Consider the following 24994-nt stretch of genomic DNA (forward strand, 5'->3'; position numbering starts at 1 on the left):
GGGGAGGGAGAGGGGAGGGAGAGGGGAGGGAGAGGGAAGGAAAGTAAAAAAATTAGACTAAGACTGGAGAGTTTCTGATTAAACGATTGGCCTTAGAAAGCAGTAAAGCACTCTAGAGACAAGCCATCACTGCCTGGTCCTATATAGCCTGCCCACTTGGCAAAGAACTTCTGCCTTTTCCCTTCAAGGTTCCCACCCGACAGGACAACAGAGCAGGTGCTTAAGGTCAGCACAGTTGTCTTGTGAGATGTTAACACATTCAAAACATAGCAACTGTGCCCAAGTTTTTCATAAAGCCTATTGTCTGAAATTATGTCTCTTCCCAATGTTTTGGTATTAAAATGCCCTTTCTTATGGTTGCCTAGTATTCCATGGTGTATATGTGCCACATTTTCTTAATCCAGTCTATCATTGATGGACATTTGGGTTGGTTCCAAGTCTGCTATTGTGAATAGTGCTGCAATAAACATACGTGTGCATGTGTCTTTAGAGTAGCATGATTTATAATCCTTTGGGTATATACCCAGTAATGGTATCGCTGGGTCAAATGGTATTTCTAGTTCTAGATCTTTGAGGAAATCGCCACACTGTCTTCCACAATGGTTGAACTAGTTTACACTCCCACCAACAGTGTAAAAGCGTTCCTGTTTCTCCACACCCTCTCCAGCACCTGTTGTTTCCTGACTTTTTAATGATCGCCATTCTAACTGGCGTGAGATAGTATCTCATTGTGGTTTTGATTTGCATTTCTCTGATGACTAGTGATGATGAGCATTTTTTCATGTGTCTGTTAGCGGCATAAATGTCTTCTTTTGAGAAGTGTCTGTTCATATCCTTTGCCCACTTTTTGATGGGGTTGTTTTACTTTTTCTTGTAAATTTGTTTAAGTTCTTTGTAGATTCTGGATATTAGCCCTTTGTCAGATGGCCTTTGTAGGGACATGGATGAAGCTGGAAGCCATCATTCTGAGCAAACTATCACAAGGACAGAAAACCAAACATTGCATGTTCTCACTCATAGGTGGGAACTGAACAATGACAACACTTGGACACAGGGCGGGGAACATCACACACCGGGGCCTGTCGGGGGGTGAGGGGTTGGGGGAGGGATAGCATTAGGAGATATACCTAATGTAAATGATGAGTAAATGGGTGCAGCAAACCAACATGGCACATATATACCTATGTAACAAACCTGCACATTGTGCACATGTATCCTAGAACTTAAAGTATAATTTTAAAAAATGCCCTTTCTTCTATGAAATGGTGATACTAAGTGGTAGATTATTTTCATATCTCAGTTTGGGGGAAATAAAAGTTAGCAAGCAATCCTGTCTTTCAGTTCCAAAAAGACTGTTATAATTTTATATTTTCCTACAACCCCATAAATTTCCACGTATTGGACACTTGCCTGGCTTTGTTCTGAGCAGAAAACCTGTTAGGTCAGAGTCAGCTGGGTGACATTTAAGAATCTGTAGAACTGAGCATCCAGAAAGACTTACGTAAAATCATCACCCCACGTTTACCTATGTTTAGTCTCTTATTCTAATGTTTGAACAGCCTAAAATTTCAATAGAAGGCAAGCAAATTTTTGTAATAGTAGCTTCTCAAACGAACCAATTCCTTTCACTGGCTTCCCTTACCAGAACATTAATCACTCAATTTGCAGTTTAAATATTTATGCCTCAACAAGAAAAAGAGGCACTCTACGAAAATCACCTTGGGCTTTTGCCGGGTGGTGAGGAGCAAGCCTGTATTTATGATCTAGTAGGGCAGTTTTCACATGGGGATAGGGTGAGGTTTGTTGACGGTTTGTGTTTAAAAAAATCCCTGGTGAGATCATTATTATTCAAAGGTTTGGCAAAAACTGGCTTCTTAGAGATCCCGTAAAAGTTATCCTATGATTCTTAGTGTACATTCTGATGGATCTTAACCTAAGGGACAAAATTAGGCATAGTTTCCTTTGAATTTTAGGTATTTTATTTTATGCATTTGGAATCTTTATCTCGAGTAAGGGTCCCTAGGCTTCCCTCACTGCCAAAAGTATACATGTTACAAAAACGTTAGGGAGCCCGCAGGCAAGTCCTGTCACGTTCTCTTAAGAGGAAGAGGGACCAGGCATGCTCCCACCTCAGGCCTACTTGCCATTCCTCTGCCAGGAGCTCTCTGCCCCCAGTCACTTGCATGGCCAAATACCTTACTCTGCTGGGGCTCCACTCCAGTATCATGACAGCAACCTTACCTCACTGCCTATGTAAAATAATACTGGCTCTGCCATCATGCCACTTTATTTTTGTCATAGCAGCTACTCCCTCCTGCCTTCTGTAATGAATCTGCACATCCTCCCTGAACACTGAGGGAGGGCAGGGACTTTGTTCTCTACCACATCTCCACTACTGAGAATAGTAACTAGTGTATACAGACTAGATACAAATTGGTCAAATGAATATTCATGTTTTAAAAACTCAGTATTAAACATTAAAAAGATGAGGTGGTTGTGAGATTAACGTAGTTAAAATGCCCTAAAAGTGAGTAATAGCCAAAGTTAAAAATATACTCACTCTTTGCCTCAGTAAGTTCACTTTGAGGACTTTATCCTACACATTTACTTGCACGGGAGGACAGAGACCCACAAACCATGACAGTTACTGTTTGTCAGAATGAATGCTAGAACAATCTAAAAGTCCACTTGTAGACGGATGATATGGTTTGGCTCTGTGCTCCCCACCCAAATCTCACCTCAAATTGTAATCCCCATAATCCCCATGTGTCAAGGGTGGGACCAGGTGGAGGTAAATGGATCATGGCGGGTGGTTCCCCCCTGAGCTGTTCCCATGACAGTGAATGAGTTCTCATGAAATTTGATGGTTTTATAAGTGTCTGGCATTTCCCCTGCTTGCTCCTCTCTCTCCTGCTGTCCTGTGAAGAGGTGCCTTTTGCTGTGATTCTAAGTTTCCTGAGGCTTTCCCAGTCATGTGGAACTGTGAGTCAATTAAACTGCTTTTCTTTATAAATTACTCAGTCTCGGGCCTTTCTTTACAGCAGTGTAAGAATGGACTAATTCAGCTGGCTACACTGGTTTTATATATCACGTAAGTGACCAGTCATCCCATGCAACACTAAAGCAGCTCTACACGCAGAGACATGGAAGGACTGCCCAGAGAGTGACGGGGGCAGTGAACACAGGTGCCAGACACTATTCTATGCACTTTCATGAATTCTGCCAAGCCTCACAACCACCTTGTGTTACATCTCGTTTTTAAAGATGAGGAAACTGAACACCAGAGATGTTCTGCAACCTGCCAAAGTCATGCAGCTAGGAAATGGCTAGCCCCAGAGCCTGCACTCTTAATCACTATGCCACACTGCTAAAATAGGGGGGTCATATAATTTTTTATTTTAAAAAAAAAGAGCAAGTAGGATGGGGAGGGAGTTATACCTCTATATGCTTTTATACGCATAGACCGTTTGAAAGGAGACATAAAAACTCGTTGAGTGCGCCTTGGGGAGAAGTAGGGTGAGGGACTACAGTGGGAGCAAAATTTTTTTTACTGCATACTTTTTTGTTCAAACTCATACATATGCCCTACTCAAAAACATTATGTAATATGCATATGGTTACTGAACTGTAAGGCTGGAATGGACCCAATCATTCTATGGGTGGAGGTAAATTGAGGCACAGAGAGGGAACAGACTTGCCTGAAGGCACCCAAGTGGAGAGTAGGAGCCCTAGTGTACAGCCAGGGCTCTGGACACCCAGCCCCTGGTGCAGTTTGTTGCCTTCTCCAACCATTTCCACTATAGCTGACTCAGCTGTCACAACCGGAGATTTTCAAAACCTCCAAATTATGTAGAATTGTGGGGAAAATTATGATTTGGAAGTCAAGTGTTGACACCTGAAAAATACCAACTCTCACTACAAGTGCTTTAGCATGTTACTAACGCTTTCTCTGCATGTCTCTGGAAAGGTTATTTTCAGAACATTCCACTTAAACCTAGAGATGCAGGGTTTTCTGCTGTTTCTGGGAGCTGACACCACAATTTACATTAAACAAATGTTTTGAAAATTAGCTGTTCACGGTTCCAATTTCAGCTTCCCCCAGGGTTTAATGTTAGCCAAATACTGGTACAGTAAGCAGACAATGTGTTTTATTGTGTGGAAGAAAAACAGACCACCATAACAGACTTCCTGCTTTTGTAATCAAGGGAAAAGTTGAGTGGTCGAGTGATTATTGGCATATGGTTATTAGAAACACTAAGTTCCAAATATAGCTACTAGGAGCTAAAGACACCCCTGCTCCAAATATTTCAAGTCCAAAAAGTAAGATGAATTCCTAGTGTTTAGTAAATTGGAAAGTTCAGAAAGTCATAGAACAAAAACTACTAGGGAAAGACTAGAGTAATGGGAACAAGATTCAGCCCAGGTTTGCCAGCAGATACTGGCATGAGAGACCCACTCAAATATCAACAGTGAACGCATGAAGGAGGGCGATGGCTCAGGACACAGCCAGGGCAAAGGCTAAGCTGAGGACGTGGTCCTGCCACTGCTAGTCCTCAGCACCAAGGGCCCTGCTCTGTGGGCAGCCAGGTCTCTGGGGCTCATAATCAAAAGATGATAGATTCAATATCTTCATTGCCTTTTTAACATTTAAAAAGGGTTGCACAAGCACTTTCCTCCTGCCTTCCCTTCCCCGCCCTCCTCCCAACTGCAAATGTTGAAAGGGAAAAAGAAACTGTCCAATCTGCTAATTCTATAGTTAGCAGGAATGAGCAGTGGAGCATTCTGTGAAATCCCTGCCTGGCCTCAAGCCTCTTCCAGGACTTGTGAGCTAGGTGGAATGCAAGTGTCTGGAAATAACTTACAGGACACTCCTCAATATTGGATTTCTCTCTCAAAGAGCTGGGAGTGATTCTGGGCCTAAGGGTGGGTGGCATGTTGGCAAGAGGAATTTAGATTTTGTGTATGCAAAGAAATACAGACTCTTCCACCTCAACTAAAGAAAGCTCCACCAACAGTGTGGATGTGAGAAGGTTGGGGGGTCACAGAAGATGTCCCTGCATGCGGGTGAAAGCCAGTCTGCCTGAGGCACAGGCAGGCTCAAAGGAGAGGACATGCTGACAGCACAGGAGGAGCTCTGTCCACCTGGTCACAGCTCCTTGAACCTGTCCTGGGAAGGTGTCCTCACTGTCTCACTCAGGTAAGAGGATTTGGGCTCATGTAGGAAGAAATTCCTGACACTGCATCATTAGATTCCACAGGGTGTTTCCAGGAACTTCTTATTGAGAGTCTTGCAAAATACAGAGGTCACCTTCTGCCAGGGGTAATTTCCTCCTGATCTGGCAGGAGGCCAGAAGGAGGACTCCTTAAGGGGTACCTCAGAACAGGGCAGCCTCTAGATTCCATTTTCTTAGAGACCAAGCTTTGGTGGCACTGTCCATTGTTTGTTGGCTCTGGAGGCTCTGACAACAGCTAACAGGTAGGACGCGGCAAAGGAACACAGAAAATGTATCCCAGTTGCCTTGTAGTCTCCAGCTCCTGCTCCGACAGGTGAGCACAGCAGTTACAGGCCTGGACCTCTGGAGGGTGCTCCTCTACACTGAGGATCAAGACCTGGAGTCTGCTGGCCTTCCCCACCCAAGACGACATCAGATGACACTAATGAGAGGGTTTCCAGCACTTAGGACCCAGCCAATCCAAGTTAGACCCAGGAAGAAGCACCTGAGTAATACGTCCATTTTCCTCCTTGACAGAAGCAACCATTCTAGAGTGAACTGTCTGGAGCGCTCTGATGGAAGACATGCAGCCACGGCAACACGGGAGTTCTGCAACTGAGCATCAGGGTATGCAGGCAGCTGGCCACAGGACTAGACGGTGGCTGTCTCCTAGCACAGGGAAGCCCCCTTCCCACAGGTGTGGGCATCTCCCTGAAAGGGCCAGCTTGGGAGTCCTTCCAGCTTGAGGCTATCCCTGAAAGCCCACCATCCATCCACCTTGCCCACAGGGGTTCTGTCCTTCAACTGGGTCCAGACTCTGGGAGGGCCTCCTGACTCTGGCTACTTGTATTGCATTAGCCCTTTTGGAGTGTAATCAGCTCCTACATATTCCTCCTTTATTCTCTCCCATCACTGGGATGAGCCCACAGGGGGAACGGCGGGGGGGCCCTGATAACCCTGTTTATCTGTACCCCATCCTATTCCACTTCATACATTCCAGCCAAATCACGTACCTTGGATTTCCGGGCCCCTTTCTTGCCTCCTGCTTTTTTAGACACAGGCTTCTTCTGGGATGGAGACTTGGCCTTTTTGGCTGGGGGTGGTGTGATGATGGCTTCCAACTTTCCTTTGGATCCCCGCTTCTTCGCTAGCAACTCAGGGTGGATGTTGGGTAACACCCCCCCACTGGCTATGGTGACTCCTTTTAGCAGCTTTCAGGAAAACCAGAATAGCAGATGGTGAGCCAGATACCCTGCTTCTAACCTTCAAGAAGCCAGCCCTGCCCAGGACAGTCTTTTGCTTTGGGTTGGTGCAGCTCCTTCTTCCGTGGCATCCTCCATGAGGATGCTGCCAGGACTCAGGCTCCCTGCTCAGGGATCCAGTCCCCAGAGTCCCTCACTCAAATGGAATTTAGATCATCACTCTCCTTCCGGGAGAGCCAAATACCTTGTTTTATCCTGCTTCCCCCAACACTCCCAATAAGGCCTTGGGGAAAAACTGCCATGGGAGGCAGGGAAGCTGCTAATTAATCCTGCAGTCCACACCTTTATGACCAGCCAACACCAAAGTCACTCAGCTATGTTTCTTGGGCAGTATGACCACCTGCTCAAACACCAGTGGGAGATGGGAGAGCCCCATACCTGATTCAGCTCTTCATCATTGGCCACAGCCAGCAGGATGTGCCGGGGTGTGACCCGTCCCTTCTTGTTGTCTCTTGCTGCATTGCCAGCCAGCTCCAGAATCTCCGCTGTGGGGAGCAGAGATGAGTGTATGGTCATGTTAGAGGACCATGTGTCCCCGCCCTGGTTCCCATGTTCACAGTGCCAGGAATGGGCACAGGCAGCCACTTCGGGAAGCAGCTACCCTGAGGTGAAAAGCTGTGGGCAGAGTCACAGAGGTGCTGAATGGCAAAGCTGAGTAGGACCTAGGAAGCCCCAGGTCCAATGCCCTTGTTTGGGAGATGAAGGAATTGAAGCCGAGGAAGGAGAAGGGACCAGCTGAAGATCACTCAGTGAGTGAGTGGGAGGGCTGAGATCTGAACCCAGTTCCAGCCCCCATTTCCCAGAAAGGGTGCTTGTAGTCAGCACTGCAGATGTCACCAGGGCCAAACCCAAAGTCTTCAGCGTGGTCCCTGAGAGTATACCATGTCTGCTTATAGGGTTTCAAGGACAGGATGGCTTGCTGTTGAGGAGGCCTATTAACCAATCTTTGTTGATTACATTAATGCTGAATGCCTGCACATCTGGATGCAAAACTAGAAGGATGTGACTGGATTCTTTACAAAGTCAATGTCATAAATACATTTTTTAAAGGGTGTGTGGGGGGGGGGCGGGGAGGTATTGTAGATTCAAAAGGCTAAAAAGACATAACGGCCAAATATAATGTGTCACTCCTTGATGAAATCCTGATTCTTTTAATAAAAGCTAGGAAAGTCATTTTGGAGACAACTGAAGAGATCTGAATGTGGACTGGGTATCAGACACAGGGAGTTATTAATTTTCTTAAGTGTGATAATGGTATTGCCATTCTGTAGGGAGCACCCTTGTTCTTAGGAGATACATGCTGATGTATTTAGGGGTGAAGCATCTCGATGCCTACAACTTGCCCTCCATCCTGAAAAAGCTCTAAGGAATAAAGCAAATATGGCAAAATGGTAAGAGTTGTTAAATCCAGGTATATGATTATAAGAACATTCTTATAATGTTTATAAGACAGAATTTCAAGGAAATTCTGTCATTTGCAACAACATGGATAAACCTGGAGGACATTATGCTAAGTGAAATAAGCCAGGTACAGATGGACAAATATAGCATGAACTCATTTCTATGTGTAATCAGGGACTGGGGGTGGGGTCAGGGTGAATGTTGGTCAAAGGACATAAAATTTCAGTTAGAAGTTTTAATGATCTATTGTGCAGAATGGTAACTATAGTTAACAATCATGTATATTTAAAAATTGTGAAAATAATAGATTTTAAAAGTTCTTAACACAAGGAAATAAGTATGTAAGGTGATGAAATAAGTATTCTTGACATTCTGTATGTCTGAAGTTTCTCAAAATGAAATGTATGAGAGAAAAGAAAAACTAGAAGGGCTATGAGCATAACCCATAGTTAGTACTAAGTTAGAGTTGATTTACCTGCCACCTGGGCACAGTCTCACAAGACAAGACAGGTTTTCCACAGCACCAAAGATGGTGGGAATTAGGAAGTACCCTTTGGCAAGACCTGGTTTTCTCCTTGGCATTACAGTTCTCTTGGTAACCTGTCAACCTCATCACTGTCTCCTTGTTTTCTTAGTGACACATATGGATAGACCCAGAATGGATCTTATATTCTCCACTTCTGCAATTCTGCCCATACTGGGATGTCATTCTAGGCTACCCTTCTGGGCCCAACTCAAGTCTGACCTCCTTCCAGTACTAAAGAATTTCTAATATTTAGTTATGTTGTAAACTTTACATTTCTCCAGCAACATCAGCACTCAAGAATCATTATGAAATAACTAGGAACAAAATTCTAGCTGCATAAAAATCATGTGTTAAAAATTTACAGTATGACACAGGGCATACATTTTTAAGAGGTACTAACAGCTCAACCCAATACAAAAAATCTGCTGTATGTGTGTAAAGCTAAAAAACTGCTTGGCTACTCAAGGAAACTCTCATATTAGCTTTGGGGGTGGGAATGGGAGGAGATCAGACACACTTGAAACAGCAGGTTTCCCCCTAAATCCAAGGCAGGAATTCCTTTGCTTGGTAACCACCATACTGATGACACACAACTCTGTGCTTGGCAGGAAGGACCCAACATACCATGAGGTCCCTGTCTTCTCAGTGTTCCCAGGCCTGCAGGGATACACATGCCAGTGATACCGAGTGATAAAGAATGCCACAGGGTCCCTTACTTGGACTTTATACGTGTGAGAGCCACAAAACCAAGACAGGGTGGAAGGCAAGATAGCCAATGCTTACATGGAATCTGGTGGAGGGGCTCACATTTCCCACTTTCACCCATCAATCTCCACAAAGCTACTCCTTTCCCTGTACCAGTGTCAGCACAGTTTAGTTTACCAGTGGAGCAGGGAGATGGCCACACAGCAGTTTCACTGAAGCTACCTTATCATTGATCGTGGTAGTGTCCCAATGCCCAGCAGTGATGGGACCATCTTGGCCAGGCCAAAAAGGTGCCTGTGATGCCTATGTGACCTTGGGCCCTGGATACCGTGAATGTAAAAGCACCTGCCTGGCCAGCCCAGCTTGCCCTTCATTCTCCTGTGTTCACGGACGGGAGAGCACATCCGCAATGCCACTGTCCTGCCCACAGCCCAAGAGGACACCAAACCAAGAGTCTAAGCCCAATAAGAGCACAGAGCCTGGAAGCAATGGAACAGGAAGGAGAGTCAGCCATGATGGGCCCTGGGCAGAATCCTCGCAGCAGGAAGGCCTGAAAGGCACATCAAGCACCACGGAGCTGTAGCCCATTTTGCTGGCTTCCCCTCCCTTCCTCAACCTTCCCCTTTTGGAGGCCACAGAGAAGTTTTGGGCCATCGGTATCTGCAGAGCCAGAATATACAGGAGGTAGCTGATGGATTACAATCTTTTGACCATAATGTGCTAAGAATGCTTTACCTGCCCCCTCATTAACAGAGAGAAAGGGAGGGAGAAGGAGAATGCCCACAGTGGTGACCTGTTTTGCTAAGTCCTAAGTCCAACCCTTTGGCAAGAAAATCGTTTGAAGGTAGTTTCTCAGGAAAGTGGAGGTGGCCTGTTTCCTCTTCCTGCCCAAAACGTTGGAGGAAGGCCCTCCCTGAGAGAAGGCCCAGTGGCCATTGGGGGTGGGGGAGGAGGGGAGGGATGTGGTCTTTATTTTCTGCAGTGCTGCCTTCACTTTCTTTTTGTGCAGGAAAAATAAGGATGATGGATAAAAAGACCTGGAAGAGTGTGGTTGGGCCCCTGACTTGGGTGAGGGCAGGCAGTATGTAAAGAAGAAAAAAAAAGCAATGGAGTAGCCCAGAAGTAAGCACACAGGGCTGAGAAACCTGAAGCTGGATTCTCCAGGAGCTAGAGGACATTCTCCCTGGCTTTGCAAGCTTTACCCTCTTAGGCTCTTACTTTGTGACTGAAAGTTCAGTAGACTCAGTTTCTCCACTAGGGAAACTTGAAAGACTGTGCTCGTGTTTTGCTATTCAACTGGGAATCAGGGATGCCACACTGGACCAACCTGTAAGTGACAGTGAGTAGCAAGGTGGATGAGGAGGGGCAGGAAGGAGCATCTCAGCTCCTTGGAAAGAACTGGGCAGGGATGTCATTCTGCTGCTTTTTACCAAGGAGCCCCCAAATCCAAGACTCTTCCTTTTTGCAAAACCCCAGCTCATCTTTGATCTGTGCAAGCCAAAATTACTGCCTCCCCATACTCTTACAATCACAGAGTGGGCCCTCAGCCCTGTGGGTAGGGAGGAGGGAGCTGGGTCGAGGAGGGATAACAAAGAGGGGCATAGATCCACCCTCCAGCTAGTTGAGCAAGAGCTTTATCTTCTGTTCACTCTTGCATTTTTTTCAGATGGATAGTTACCATAGTAACCCCATCGTTAAGGGACACACAAGACAGAGCACCTCAGAAACACACCTTTTATGAGAAGTATGTTCAGTGCCCCACCCCTCTCCTGCGCTGCAGCAGCAGAGGGCCGGGGCATTTCACCAAGGCCAGGGAAGACGGAGGGTGCTCAACTTAACAAAAGCAGTAACCTAGAGCACACACTCATCCCTTGCCAACCATCAGTAATACCCACCCTCTCATCCTTAGTCCAGGTTTAGAAAAAGCCATCGTAAAGGGCTTTCCTAGCTAAGAAAGGGTTGTCTGCTGCAGAAAGTAGAGGTGCAAAATGCCAGCAACTCAGTAAGATGGAACGGTTCCCATCTGCTCTCCAGGGCATGTTCCTATTGGAGGGAGTAGGAGGGGGAGAGAGGGTGACTGACTGCTGAGGAATTGGGGCAGGGCACACGTCACCAAAGAAGATGACCCGATGTAGTTTTCTTCCCTGTAAGTGATCCTCCGCTTTGCAATAATATGGAGGGCAAAGTAATGGAGGCCCCAGGCTCAGGGCTGTACAGTAATTCCTGCCTGCCCCCCATGCACACTGGGATGGCCCTCACATCCCCACCAGCAAGGAGGGCTTTCTCTTAGGCTAGAACAGAGCCAGCTTCAGCCTCTGCCTCAATCTGAATGGAGCCTATGCCTTCCTACAAGGGGGAGGGTGGATTCTTTCACTCAATTCATTTCATATTTTGGAAGGTTTTGTGTGTCTCTAAATGTTTTGTCTGTGGCCGGTCTAAAAGAAAAGGGATTTTGAGAAAGATAACCAGGAAAACACCAGATCTATGAACACAAATCCTTTTCTCCCGAGTTTCCAGTGCTCAGCCCTTGGATCCTCCCTTGAAGGGAATTTTCAGGAGCCACAGCCTGGAGGCTGTAACCAAAATAAATGGTATCCGTAAGAAACCACAGGAGGAAACTGGAAAAAGAACAATTAGAAGAAACAGAACCCCATACCAGGTTCTCCACCCCATCAAGCCAAGTCTTCTCAGTCGGTGAAAGTCTGTTTCCAATGACCAATACTAGACTGATTTGGGGCCCAAGGCGCTTAGGGTCTGCTCTGAAGAGGATTGTAAGTATGGTAAAGTTCCCAATTATAAATGGTGCAAAGGGAACAGGTTGAATGGTGAGCAAACTGGCCAGCTCCTTAGCTCTTCTAAGATTTTTGTTTTTCAAAACACATAAGCCTCTGGTTCTCACTTCCGGCCAGGCCAGTCTCCGGGAACTACTGAGTAGCTGGCACCATCATCTGTAGTGGCCTAGATGATACAACATATCCCCTCTCCTCAGAGCTGCAAGCCCTGCAGGGGCACCCTGGGCCAAACATTCCCCAGCTTCATTGAACATGACTGTTTTAAGGCCGCCTGACAAAATTCCCACATCCTTGGGTAACAGCATGGTTTGGCAGCCTTTTTGACTACAGACCAGCCGTCTGAACATGAATACCTTTGACAGGTCTACTTTCCAAGTTCAGCCAGAGACGAAAGGCTTAGGGTCCCTTTTCTTTTTTCCAAATGTCTTGAACTAAAACATATCTGTTGTATTGAAGCATTTTGTCTATCTTCCTTCAGCAAGATGAAGTCATGGTTTGCAGAATTAGACTCCTAACAGCTAACAGGTGATGTGTTGAGGCTGAGCCAAACTCTAAACACAGCCCTTGCAATAAGAAAGAGTCGGGGGCTTTAACAGAGCCGTTTGAAGCTCTGTAAAACAGAGCTCATCTAACAAAAGAAATACTGAAAATAACAACCAGAAATCAAAGAAAAGCAAATGTTCACATAATCCCAAGGAGAAAACATGTTTGCTGCAAAGCCAACATGACAAGCAATCTGTTTATTGTATTTCTTTCGATTCATCATCCTTCCATCAGCAGTCGTTTGAGTTCAGAACTGTTTCACACCATTCCAGAAGGCCTTAACCCAATCAACCCCAGTCGGAAGGTGATTGCTAAGAGCTTCCTGCATTCTGACCACACCACAACCTCCTCCAATTCCCTTGGTGGCTCCGAGTGTTTGCAGCCACATCCCAGAATCCACGGCCCCCATCCCACCTTTTCAGGAGGTGAGTGGCAGGGTCTGAAGCCTGCCGAGCCATCAGCTCAGAGCTCTGGGCCACAGCAAAGCTCTCCATCTGCTTGTCCCAGGGGCCTCAAAAGAACCAGAATTCCACAGAGAAAATAAAACCTATAGCAGTGATTGAAAGTAGTATTCCAAAGATGGTTCCGAGTCTGACACAAACTCATCTACTGTTGTTAAGCCCACTGCAGACTCCTCCTAAAAGTCCAGGAGCCAGGGGTCTCAGAGACAGCATTTGGTCCTGTCTTCTGCGTTCGCACAAAGTCTCCCAATAAGATGGAAATGCAGCTTAATTTGGGAACCTGTAAAGTAAGCTCCACTGGCTGGAACTTTCAGCCCTATTTCAAAGTTTACATTATACATAATAACAAAAGGGAGCTATGATTCTTAGCAAACATTACCTTAATCTAACCCACCAACCCAACTCAGTGCCCGAATATCTTCCTTGTCAGGAAAGTTTTCCTCTGCCTTCCTCACCTCTAGTGCTGTTTCAGCCACCCACTCTGTCTGCAGTGGAGGGCAGCAACCATGAATGGCACTGTGGTGAGAGCCCGGGGTCTGCTGACAGACTGTCGGGGTTTGGATCCCTGCTCCTGCAATTATCTGTAAGACGTGGCCAAGTGCATCTAAACCTGTTTCCTATTCTATACAGGAGGAGTGATAGCTGAGGTTACCTCTAGGCTTATGAAATTAATGAGTTACCAAGTAAAATGGTTAGTACACTCAGTAAATTCAAGCTACTACTGTTGAGGCTACAACTGCACTCTTTAAAAAAGTGCGACAAGCTTGATTACAAGAAGAAAACTGTACTTCCTTTGCCTCGATTTCCTCTATCTATAACTGGATGATTTGGATGGGTGGATTTGTGCCAAAAGGAGGAAAAAAGCAAAAGAAAACCTGATGTTTCCTCTGCCAATAGTTTACTCTTTGCTGTTATGCTTAACAGTTAACATATGTTTGAAAAATGCACTTGAACTCGATTAACCTCAGTGCTGCCAGACAGACCTGCCTTGATGGAACACAGCACCAGGATGCCCCCACAGGCATCTCTACCTTGGGAAGAGATCTGGGGCTTTTGTCTGACCCCAGCAGGGTGTGTAGAGCCAGGGGCTCAGGCAGTAGAAGTCAAGGCCCGGGGAAGGAGAAGGTGCCTGCGGAGGCCCTGAGAAATCTGTTCTACTCCAAGGCCTGGCTGGCAGCTGGGCAGGACTCTCTGACCCACCAATCACTTGCTGTCAAGGACTCTCAATTAAGTTACAAGGAAATGGTTAATATGTATGTTTGTTTTGATAGGGAAAACCACAGCCATTTGTTCTTAATTCATCTCAGGAAGGGTTGAACAATCAGCGATGTCTGCTGAAATGAAATGATTTGAAGAGTATAATGTAAAGAGGAAACTCATTTAAGGAGCCCTGTCATGGTACCATTTCCCAGATGGACTCAAAGGGAAACAGCAAGGAGCAGAACAGTGAGTTCCGTGGGCTGCGCTGTGTTGGGGGAGGCGACGACGTCTGTGATCGGGCTACACATGTTCATCAAGACAGGGGAGCAGCTTTGCCCACTGGGAGCAGAATCAGGGACTTGTTCAGAGGGAGACGTTTTGTTCTACTCCCTTTTGTGCTGTTTGAATTTATGTTCTGTATATTTTCCTTTCAAAATGAAAATAATTATAACGCTGGATAGATGAGAAGCTGCAGGCACTTTTGCTATCCACTGCCCCAGCTGGCCTTTGGTACCACAGGTCACAAGCACCCTTACCCTCAGACACTCTGCCCCAGCCTGCTTAATCCTGCTTCTCCCAAAAAAAGGTTCTGAGCATGTGAAGACTCTTTTTTCATGGCTGTTTTCAGAGCAGTGTGAGTGTGTCACAGAAAGGGAGGCCCCTGAGAGGAGACTATAGCTCCTGGGGTCTTTACCAGCCTGGCCTCTGTGCTGTCTGCCTGTGTGGATTCGCGACACTGAGGGCCACTTGTCTAAGGATCTGCCTGAGCTCCAACACCTAGGATTCCACCTCCTCTTCGCTAAGGGGACAATAAAGGACACTGGCCACAAAGCTTTCCATCTCCAGTCCTCCTCAGCACCACTGAGTGACACAAGCTCCCCACACCTGACTGGGCACTGCCCTCTCCGAGGCCTGCTGTGGCTCCTCAGGGCAGCTCTCTGCCCAGTACGTCGCTTGCTCTGCCACTGCTACAACAGCAGCTCCAACATGCACCAGATCGCTCCTTCCCTGCAGGCCAGCACATGTCACTCCAGGGGACTTCGCCCCTCCTGTGCTCACACCCACCTCCTGTCTGCGTGCTCTAGACTTTCCTCATCCCTGTCCAGGGCTGCCTGTCCTTCAAGGCCTATCTTGCAGGAATCCTGTCCTCCCTGTCCATACCAGGCCACAGGAAATGTCTCTGGCAATCACCCATGACTCTTGCAGAGTCTGTCCCCTCAGGCTGTGTCTTCATCAAGCCAGTCATGGGGACCGGGCATTTACCAGTCTTCCTGAGGTGTCCGTTAGCTGCTTCAAGGCAAAGGAAATGCAAAGTGAATGAAGTGCTCTGGGGTCCAATTCCTTTGACTGCTAAGGTTTCTGTACTGTGTGACTTTGGAGAAGTTACTTAAACTCTGAGCCTCAATTTGCTAAGAAAGAGAGGTGGATTGAGGATTCAATGAGTTACCAAATGTAAAGCATTTAATCAGTGCCTAGCACACAGTAACTGTTCAACATACGGCAGATTTTTGGAACTTAACTGTTCCACCTTTACCTAGAACTCAGAGCACTTCCCCCCATGTCCCTAAAACTAGTATTACAAGCCACAGTTAGAATATGAACTAGAGACTGCCAGGGCCTGGGGTGGGAGTAAAAGGGCAAGAAAAACAATGCTACTCAAGTTAAGTCAAGTACCCTCATTTTCTGAATGAACAGCAGATATTGACTTTTAGCAGTCAATACTCAGATTTATAGAGGCAACATAAATGTGAACCAAAGACTACCTCAGCTACCAGTTACCACAAGGAGCATCAATCAGGATATTGATGGCAAGGGAAACCAACACATCAGCCATTTCCAGAGGCCTTGGGTTTGTTTTCACATGGTTCCCACAGCTCTGCAGGGAACGTGCCTTCTATAAAAACCCAGAGTGTCCCCTGTAGGCAGATGGGGTGAGGTCAACCCCGTGAGAGGATATCTCAGCACCAGGCGCCACTATGGGCCTCTAAAGAGCCCAGCACTGGGTGCCAGGGAACCCACACGTTCAGGTCACTAAATGGAAGATGCACTTGCCTAAAAAGGAAGCAGGTGAGGTGGGAAGAGGAGGAAGAAAGGGAGGGAAGCCAGGGTCAGAGCGGTAGGTTGAAAGAAGCAGTCCGGCAAATCCAAGGAGGGTTTATGTCATCTTCTTGGCAACCAGACCTGGAAGGGGTTGGTGGGAAGAGACAGAGGGAGGCTAACTATGATTAATACCCTTTGGGTTTGTCTTCTTGCTAGAGTTTATTTATAGCTCTGAGGAGTGGCTCTTTGCTTTCAGGAGATTTTACTCTGGGTTGACTTGACTAGACATAGAAGCCTTCAGGCAGGAGAAAGCAAGCAAAAACACTGTAAATATGTTCTATCGGTTGCTGATATTTTAGCAGGAAGACAGTGGGAGAGAAGACATTTGCAGAATTCTTACCTACTTCCTTCTCCTTTCAGTGAGAAAGCGTTAATAGTTCTTTTAGAAGCCCATCCTGATGGTCATCCATGGAGGATGCCTGGGATGCTGGGTCCCACTCCTGGGACACTGCTATCTCTAATCAGCTGGGCAGCTCCTGATTTCCTCTGCTTTTCAAGGTATTGCCGAGACCTCCATGGCTTTTTTTGGCAGACATGAGGATCAGCCCTTGCTACATTTCTAACTCCCTTCTGTTTGCCAGCAACAGCTGACCCGCTGTGTACCTCCCCTCACACAGGTGTGGCCCACTCTGCCCCCGTGTTAATCCTAATCATGCTTCATTTAAAAATACAGGGGTCTAGTTTAATTCTCATACTCATCAATTTCCTGGTAGCATCTGACATTACCAATCCTCCCTCCCCGTGAAACTCATCATTCCTCTAACTGGTCTTCTTAGCCTTCAATAAAAAACTATTTACCATGTAGCTGCAGACTATCTGGCCTTGTGCTGGGAGCTGTCTACAAAGGTGAGGGAGGGGTGGGGAAGGCCTGGGGTCGCTAATGTGGCTCTGATGTGAGGCACATCACAGGCACCCTACAAATCTGTGGAAATCAACCATGATTCTTTTGACCCCAGCACCCAGCTTGGGACTTTGCACCTAACTCTTTCACAATCAGTCATTCCAAACAAATTACTAAACAAGTGAACCAAGCACTGCAGTGGTCAGTGGTGATTAAGGATGGCAGTGAAGGGAGGTTCTCCAAGGCCCAGGCCTAGTTTCATGTTTTAGAACACACACCTGGGTTCGTAGCAGGCAGCATGAACTATAAAGCTATCATCCCAGGAAACGCAGCCCCAGGCTGCCCAAGGGGCATCCCAGGGAATGCAGCCCCAGGCTGGCCCAAGATCCAGGCAGGCCTCAACTCACAGTCACATGTCAGCCTTGAGTTAGCTGAGGGGGTCTAGGGGTGTTGAGGGATTAAGGGCAGATCAAAGATCTCATATTCTCCCAAGATCTTGGCCCAAATATAAGTAAGACAGCCTCTGCATACTACATGTGCCCATTATCCTTTTCATTTCCTGTATTTTTGCATTTTATTTTCTAGATTTATTTTTAAATAAAAAGGGAAAAGATCATCTTTTAAGAGACATATAATATATGTAAGAACTAGTAACATGGATTATCTCCTGGGAAGATAACTGGATATGCAAAAGAGCCAGAAGGGCAATGCATGTCTCACTGTATATCCTTTGATAGCGTGTAAATTTTACCATTGGTGTTATTATTTATTAGAGAAAATAAGTTCAACAAAAGTAAAAAGACAAAGACCTACCGGATATGGGAAATAAGTATATAACAAGACAGATAAAAAAAGCAGAAAATAAACATCTAGAAATAGCCCTAATTATATCTAGAAATTTCATGTCTGATAAAGGTGGCATCTCAGATTAACAGGAAAAAGATGAAATATTCAATTTTGTTTGGATAACTGGATAACCACGTGAAGTAAAATTAACTTGATCCCATCTCCCACCACACAACATGGTAAATTCCAAATAAGTCAAAGTATAAATGTGAAAAACCATAAAAATATTGAGCAAAAGCATGAAGAAAAGTCTTTACAGCTTTGGAAGGAGGCAGGCTTTCCTAACAATGATTCAAAATCCAGCAGAAATAGATGCAAAGATTCCATATATTAGAATTATTTAAATAATGATTATAAAATAATCATGTGAAATATATTTAAGTAAAACTTAAAATGAAGAGAAAAAAGATGATAAAGAATGGCCAATCGCCGGGCACGGTGGCTCAAGCCTGTAATCCCAGCACTTTGGGAGGCCGAGATGGGCGGATCATGAGGTCAGGAGATCGAGACCATCCTGGCTAATATGGTGAAACCCCGTCTCTACTAAAAAATACAAAAAACTAGCCGGGCGACGAGGCATGCACCTATGGTCTCAGCTACTCAGGAGGCTGAGGTGGGAGGCTCACTTGAGCCCAGAAGACGGAGGCTGCAGTGAGCCATGTTCATGCCACTGCACTCCAGCCTGGGCAACAGAGTGAGATCCTATTTCAAAAAAAAAAAGGTCAAGTAGATTCAAAAAAGAATGAAATACAACTTCTATAAATGAAAATATCATGACTGAAATTTAAAATTCAATGACTCAATCTGTTTAATATAGCAGATTAGATACGGCTGGAGAAAAGAGTTAGTAAAAATGAAGATAGTTCCAGAAGACAGATGAAAAGTAATTATCCAGAAAGTAGTCCAGAAAGACATGAATTAAAAACATGACTGAGATTAACAGATACAGAAGATAGAGTAAAATACTAACATAGGTTTAATTTGTGTTCCATAAGAAGTGACTAGTACAGAGAAACTGTTTGAAGAAATGATGGCTGAAAACTTTATAGATGCGACAGACATGTTCAAAAACAGAAGTGGAGGACACTTATCACCAAAAGACCCTCACTAAATAAAATTCTAAAGGATGTACTTCAATAGGAAGTAAATAGATACCAAATGGAAGGTCTAGATGAAAAGAAGGCACACTTAATTTTGTTCACACCTTTTTCCTTGCCTGATTCCAGAAACAGGTTTTGTTGTGCCTGTGTGCTTGTCCGTTGGCCCAAGCAAAAGCAGAACCCTTCATATGGAACTTGTCTACCCATCTGCAGACCCTGATGGTAGAAATAACAGTTGCATTTTGCCCTTCAAAGTGATATCATGAGACAGCAGTGAGATTCCTTTGACTTTTGAAGATTTCCAGGCAACACGGCTTATCTTCAAGATAGCATGAGATTTTCAACAAATGGTGCTAGAACAACTAGACTAGACATCCACATGCAAAAAAGCCAAGTCTAGACACAAGCTTTACAAAAATTAACTCAAATTGGATCATAGACCTAAATGTAGAAGGCAAACCCATAAAAATCCTAGAAGATAACATAGGAGAAAATCGAAGTGACTTTGGGTTTGGCAGTAACTCCCTGGACACAACACCAAGGGTACAATCTATACCATAAATAATTACTAAGCTGGTCTTTATGAAAATCAAGTATTTCTACTCTGTAAAGGACATTGTTAGGAGAATGAGAAGACAAGCCATAGAGTGGAAGAAAATATTTGTATGAGGAAGCAATAAAGTCTTTCCCCTCTCAGATCCAAATATTATAGTCTGACTGCTGGCCTTGGGAGAGCAGGGGAAAATGGGCCCATTGCTTCACAAAGTAGGCTCAGATCATGTTTACACTCTCTTCAACAACTTCATGGACTCTTTAGAAGGACCATGAAGAACCAGATAAAAACTGTTTATGAGCTCTGCAGCTGGATTCACATGCCCTGGGAGAAGCATGTTATCAAGCTATGCTGCACCTTCACATCTTGGGTAAGAAAGAGAAATACTGGTGGAATTCCACCTCCTGGTGGCTTCCAGGCTCTAGCCTCAAACCCTGAGGCCTGACCCACTTGAGTCTGTTATATAATAGGCCATATAATGCTGGCCATATAATACCACATCATCAGGGAAATGTCAAAGACACATAGTATTGAACTGATTCTTTTTCAAATGCTCAGTGAATGTTTATCCACCATGGAATCATCTATTCCCAGGGGAGACTGAAGGAAGATTGGCAACTTAGATTATGTGGGGAGCACCTCCTAAAGTACTTCACAATTTGCTTAAGAGTATGCACTGTGATGGTTCTGTGACTGGCCGTCAATGAAGGTCATCAATAGCATATGTTAATAAAAACAATTAGACTAAAGGCTGTCCTTTACACATACACAAAAGGCATTAAATGTCAGCTGCTGTATCTGGGTAGTAGGATTATGAATGAGTTTTAGTTTCTTAATTTTCAAATTACTCACATAACCAGAAAAGGGAACATGTACTTAAATATACCCTGCACACTGAGTACCCAATGGAGTTTCAATTTCAGTATTTTTTCTCTAGTTGTAACCCCTTGACTCCTTAAAATTCTTAATCTTTCCTTTCCTGTGTGGTGTGGTGTGTGGTGAGTGTGTGTGTGTGTGTGTGTGTGTGTGTGTGTGTGTGTTTTAATTTTAGGAAAACAGGGTGAGGGACAGGCTTTGCAGAACACAGCAAATGCTGTGACATAAGACCCAGTACAGCATGAGTATCCAAGAAGGTACTAGCAAGCATTAGCTGGGTTCTGGCCTGAAGCGTCAGTTAGTCTAAGGGAGGTGCACTCATGCAAACAAGCAAGGATGTGGGAGCTCCTAGAGCCTTGGAGCATCATAGAGCCAAGCCTGACTGTCCTCTTCTTCCTGTTCTGTTTTTAGCTGTCTGAGTCCGGGACACATTTGAGTGTCCTGGATAGGAAGGTGGTAAAGAGGTTTGGGACTTATTTTCAAGGTAAGTACAGAGCCAACTGCAGGCTCTGCCTACCTCAATCTTCCAAGCTTGTAGGATTCCTTCCCACATCAGAAATGCCAAGTGAGATGGATGTTGGCTGAAATGAGTAGCAGTGTTAACAGGATGTGCTGCTGACAGGAACAGGCTCTCTCTACCCACTTCCAGGAGATGGAGGCAGGGATGGGTTGTGGCCCTATGACTACCACCAAAGGGATATGCAACATCTGATCTGAGTTAGAGACTGGAAGTCAAACAAGCTGAAACTTGGGATGAGGACCATCACTTTGTTAGCCAAAACCAGATGGCAAGGTGTATTTCTAACAATCATCCCTTTTCCTTGGGTTTTATTTCAGGATGTAGTCAAGCCCAACAGCTGGGCCTCATCCAGTCTGTAAAGTGGCTAAAGATCACTCATGTGACCCTGCTTCTTCTCCAGGTCAGGAGCTGGCTCCATAAACTGCACAAGGATCGGCCAAGTACCCACAGGTAGCTTCAAATTGGGGCATCTGCTATCGGAGGATGCCGGGTGCCTGCTAGAGGAGTGTGAAGGCTCTGGTCATTGACAAGAGACAGAAAAAGGAACAAGATTACTGGAGACTCCCTTCCTCTCTCATACTTTAACCCTAAAGTTAATAGTTGATATCTGGGCACTTACAATGTCCAGGCATGAGATAAGGACGTCATATGCATGCTCTCACATCAGCCTCATAAGAAGCTGATGAGACAGCTACTGTGATCCTCATTTTACAGAGTATAAAACCATAGCATGGAGAGGTGAGTGACTTGCCTAAGCCATAAGTAAGAAGTGGCAGCTCTGGCACCAATGCCCAGACTCTAAATCACCCAGCTGTAGAACACAGTGTACCCCAAGTAGTCCCCAGAGCTGGTCACCAAGGACATGCTAGTTCCCTGCTTCAGAAGCACCTAGTCCTAGGTTGGCACTGCAGCTCAGCAGTCCTCTTAGTAATCCCTGGGCATCCAGACCCCTCCCATCTCTCCCACAGGGGCCTTTGGAAGGCAGGGGGCCTGGCCCAGCTACTTCAAATGGGCCTCCATGTGGCACACCCCATCACCATGCCTGCAATTGTTGATACCACCTATAAGAGTCCAGGCCATGCAGAGAAGAAAACAATCCCTTCTTAGGGACTTCAGTGACACCTAAACAAGCAGGGCAGCTCTGGTAACTGGTTAACAAACATTCTCCAGAAAGCATTTCCTGACACCCACTTGTGGTCCTGTTTCCCCCTTTGCAGCACGGGTTGTCCTGCATCACCATAGCCTTTCTCTTATCTATAACTGTTTCTGGACAGGAAGCCTTTGAGGGATGGGGATGGGTTGGTCTGTAGCTGTGCAAGGGACATCACAGCTCTCAGCAAGGAGAGCTTGAGTGAGTGAGACTTCCCTCAGATGTCTGCCGAGTGTTGGAACACAATGTCGGGGTCACATCCTTGACCAGACCCTAAGCTGCGTGAAGGCTGATACTCCAGTTTCTCCCTCTCTCTGTAGCTTCCCCATGTTCTGAGAAGGAGCTGGCCTGCACCCAGTAGGCACATCAAGACAGATAAGTGGTTGGCAGAGCCCCTCTCCCAGTTCTTGCGGGGCTGGCTGGCACCTCTCCAGGGCTCAGCTGATTTCTCCTCCTCAGAGAAGCCTTCCCTGGCCAGCTCATCTCCAAGCCCCCAAGCAGCCTGGTCCCTCATTTGGCTTGTTTTCACTCCTTGCAACACTTTCAGTCTCTAAACTGTCTAGGTTGGCTGGCTGTCTCTTTTCCAGACAAGAGTGTGAGCTCCATGAAGCAGAGGCCACTCTGCCCTGATCACTCCTGCACTCTCACCCAGAGCCTAGCACGGTGCCTGGCAGACAACATGTGGAGTGATGAGAAAAAGGCCTTTAGGGAAACAAAAGTGAAGAGGAGAACAGAAAGAGGGCTTGGACATACTTCCTTCTCACTCAAGGACCAAAAAACAAAGTTCTAAGTGGATGGATACCCAGAAGGTCTAACATCCATGTGCTCCCACATCCCCACCCAATAGGCTAAGGGCTGGCCACCTTCTGAGGACAGTCAGTGTGGGTGTGTGGCACTGTTCTGAGGGGTGGAACACAGCAGCATTCTCAGTAGACATGTCCCCAGAGTCTGGCTCCTCTCCCATCACAAAACAGGACCTAAGTGACCACAGCAGTGACTGGGCACAGCACTAACTGCTCAGGACATGCTCCTGAGGTCAGTTGGGCCTGGCTCCATGTTGGGGGCAGGTATGGTCATGCCAATGACTCAGTGCCACATGCAGGCAGAGGAAATGCCTCAGATTCAGCCAACTACAGCCCTGCTGGAAGGTCTTCATAAAATTTAAAAATACATATTATTCTTTAATATACAAGAGCTGATGTGGCTGATGCCAGAGTAAGGATCTGCTCTGAGCTACTTTTCCAGTGATAGTGATGGGCTGTCCTGGCCAGTCCCATGCCCTGCTGTGACCTCTCCTATACACCCACAATAGCTGGGGATAGGGAGGATGGATGTGTGAGCCACTGAGTCAAGGTCTCTAGCCCCCATGGGAATGGACCGCTGACATCCACCTCAGGAGCACTGGGCTCAGATTCAGAACCAGCTATGCCCAGATCAGGAAAACACAGATTTCTGTGCAGCACAGGTAGTAGTTGCCTGAGATATGACAAAGCAATGATATTGCCTTCTCATGCCCTTCAAAAGAGAAGAGAAAGCTAGATGGAAGAAATGACACTGAGGTTGCACTTGACCTAATGATGGTCTCTGTGAACATCCCAGGAATGGGCATCATGGCATTTGGGAGCCAGGGGCTGCCTGGGTTTGTGTAGCACATTAGCTTTCCCATTATGCGCACAGCCCCTTTGGCCTTGACAACAGCCTGGAGTTGGAGTGGGGACAGCTGACTCCATTTGAGTTGTAAGGAAATTGGGGTCCAGAAAAGTTAGGTGACTCCCTCTAGGTCACACAGCATGTACACTAACTAGGCAAGAACTAAAATGTCTTCTGTTTCCTATCTAGCAACTTCTCCCGGTCTCCCTGGCTGACTGCCAGACATATATATAGCTTTCCTGGGTGTGTCACCTAAGTTCTGGGCTTGTTTCCTCATCTGCACAGAAGAATCGTGCTTAGTTCACATTACCAGGCCTGCCACCTATAAGAGTCTTTGCTAAGCAGAAAGTCAAAAGTCCCAAAATATGTACAAATACTTAAATCTAACATTATTACTTTTCATGGCCAGATGCTTTCAACAGAACACAAAAACTTTACCTTCCTGATGACTATGTCTGCTATGGGGAAACCCTTGGCCTTGCCTTACTGAGAGAGCAGGAAACAACCCAGCTCTTCTGCTGCCTGGCCGTATCACTTTGGGAGAGGTACCCTATCTTGCTGAGTTGCCCCTTTCTGGCTGTAGCAGAGGTGGCTCCAAGAATCAGAGTACTCTTTCCTGGCACCCACAGACCCACCTGATCATGTCTCAGGCAATACACAGTAAAAGCATTACGACAGGACAGCAGGATTGGAGTCCCTTCTCAACCCCTTGCAGGCTGCATACAACACCAGACAAGTCCTTTATGCTTGGAGGCCTGGCTTTCTCATCACTAAAAATGGGGGTAGTCTCCCTCCCTTCCCAGCTGGCTTTGCACAATTGCTATGAAGCCACAAATAGGACTGTATCTGTGAACAGGACAAAGGACTCCTTGGAGAGAAGGCTGAGTCCCAGACTGGGGCAAGGGAAGTCCAGGGTAAGGTTGGAATATCTTATTGTGTTAGAAGGGCAAGAAAATGTATAGAAATTGATGGAGACATGGCAAAAGGATATCAGAACCAGCTTGAAGATCAAATTTGAGGTAATGTGAGCATTAAAGTAAGGAAATAAATATAACTTACTAAATTTTAAAAAATCTGTAAACCAACATTGATACTTCAAAAAAAAGAGGAAGGGCACTGGGAAAGGTTTTATTACAAAAGAATGCCAACTAAGAAATGCAGAAATAAAAGAACTTTTAAAAATCACTATTTTATAACCACCAAGAAATGAAAAAACAACCCATTGTTTTATAACCACCACTGTAATAACAAATTC

The 24994-nt window shown here is 45.8% G+C and overlaps 1 protein-coding gene across 7 annotated transcripts in view; it reads right to left on the reverse strand.

Moving 5' to 3' along the window:
* Positions 1-24994, reverse strand: part of LOC105506940 (core histone macro-H2A.1) — a 66773-nt gene that overhangs the window by 29738 nt on the left and 12041 nt on the right. For all 7 annotated transcript variants that reach the window (XM_011935242.1, XM_011935246.1, XM_011935244.1 and 4 more), the window contains 2 exons: positions 6854-6960; positions 6227-6424 (listed from right to left, as the gene is read on the reverse strand). In XM_011935242.1, coding sequence (XP_011790632.1) covers positions 6227-6424; positions 6854-6960 — 305 coding nt within the window. The remainder of the gene's footprint in view (positions 1-6226; positions 6425-6853; positions 6961-24994) is intronic.

Source organism: Colobus angolensis, unplaced genomic scaffold (genome assembly GCF_000951035.1).
Source record: "Colobus angolensis palliatus isolate OR3802 unplaced genomic scaffold, Cang.pa_1.0 Scaffold142, whole genome shotgun sequence".
In the NCBI taxonomy this organism is placed as follows: Eukaryota; Metazoa; Chordata; class Mammalia; order Primates; family Cercopithecidae; genus Colobus; species Colobus angolensis.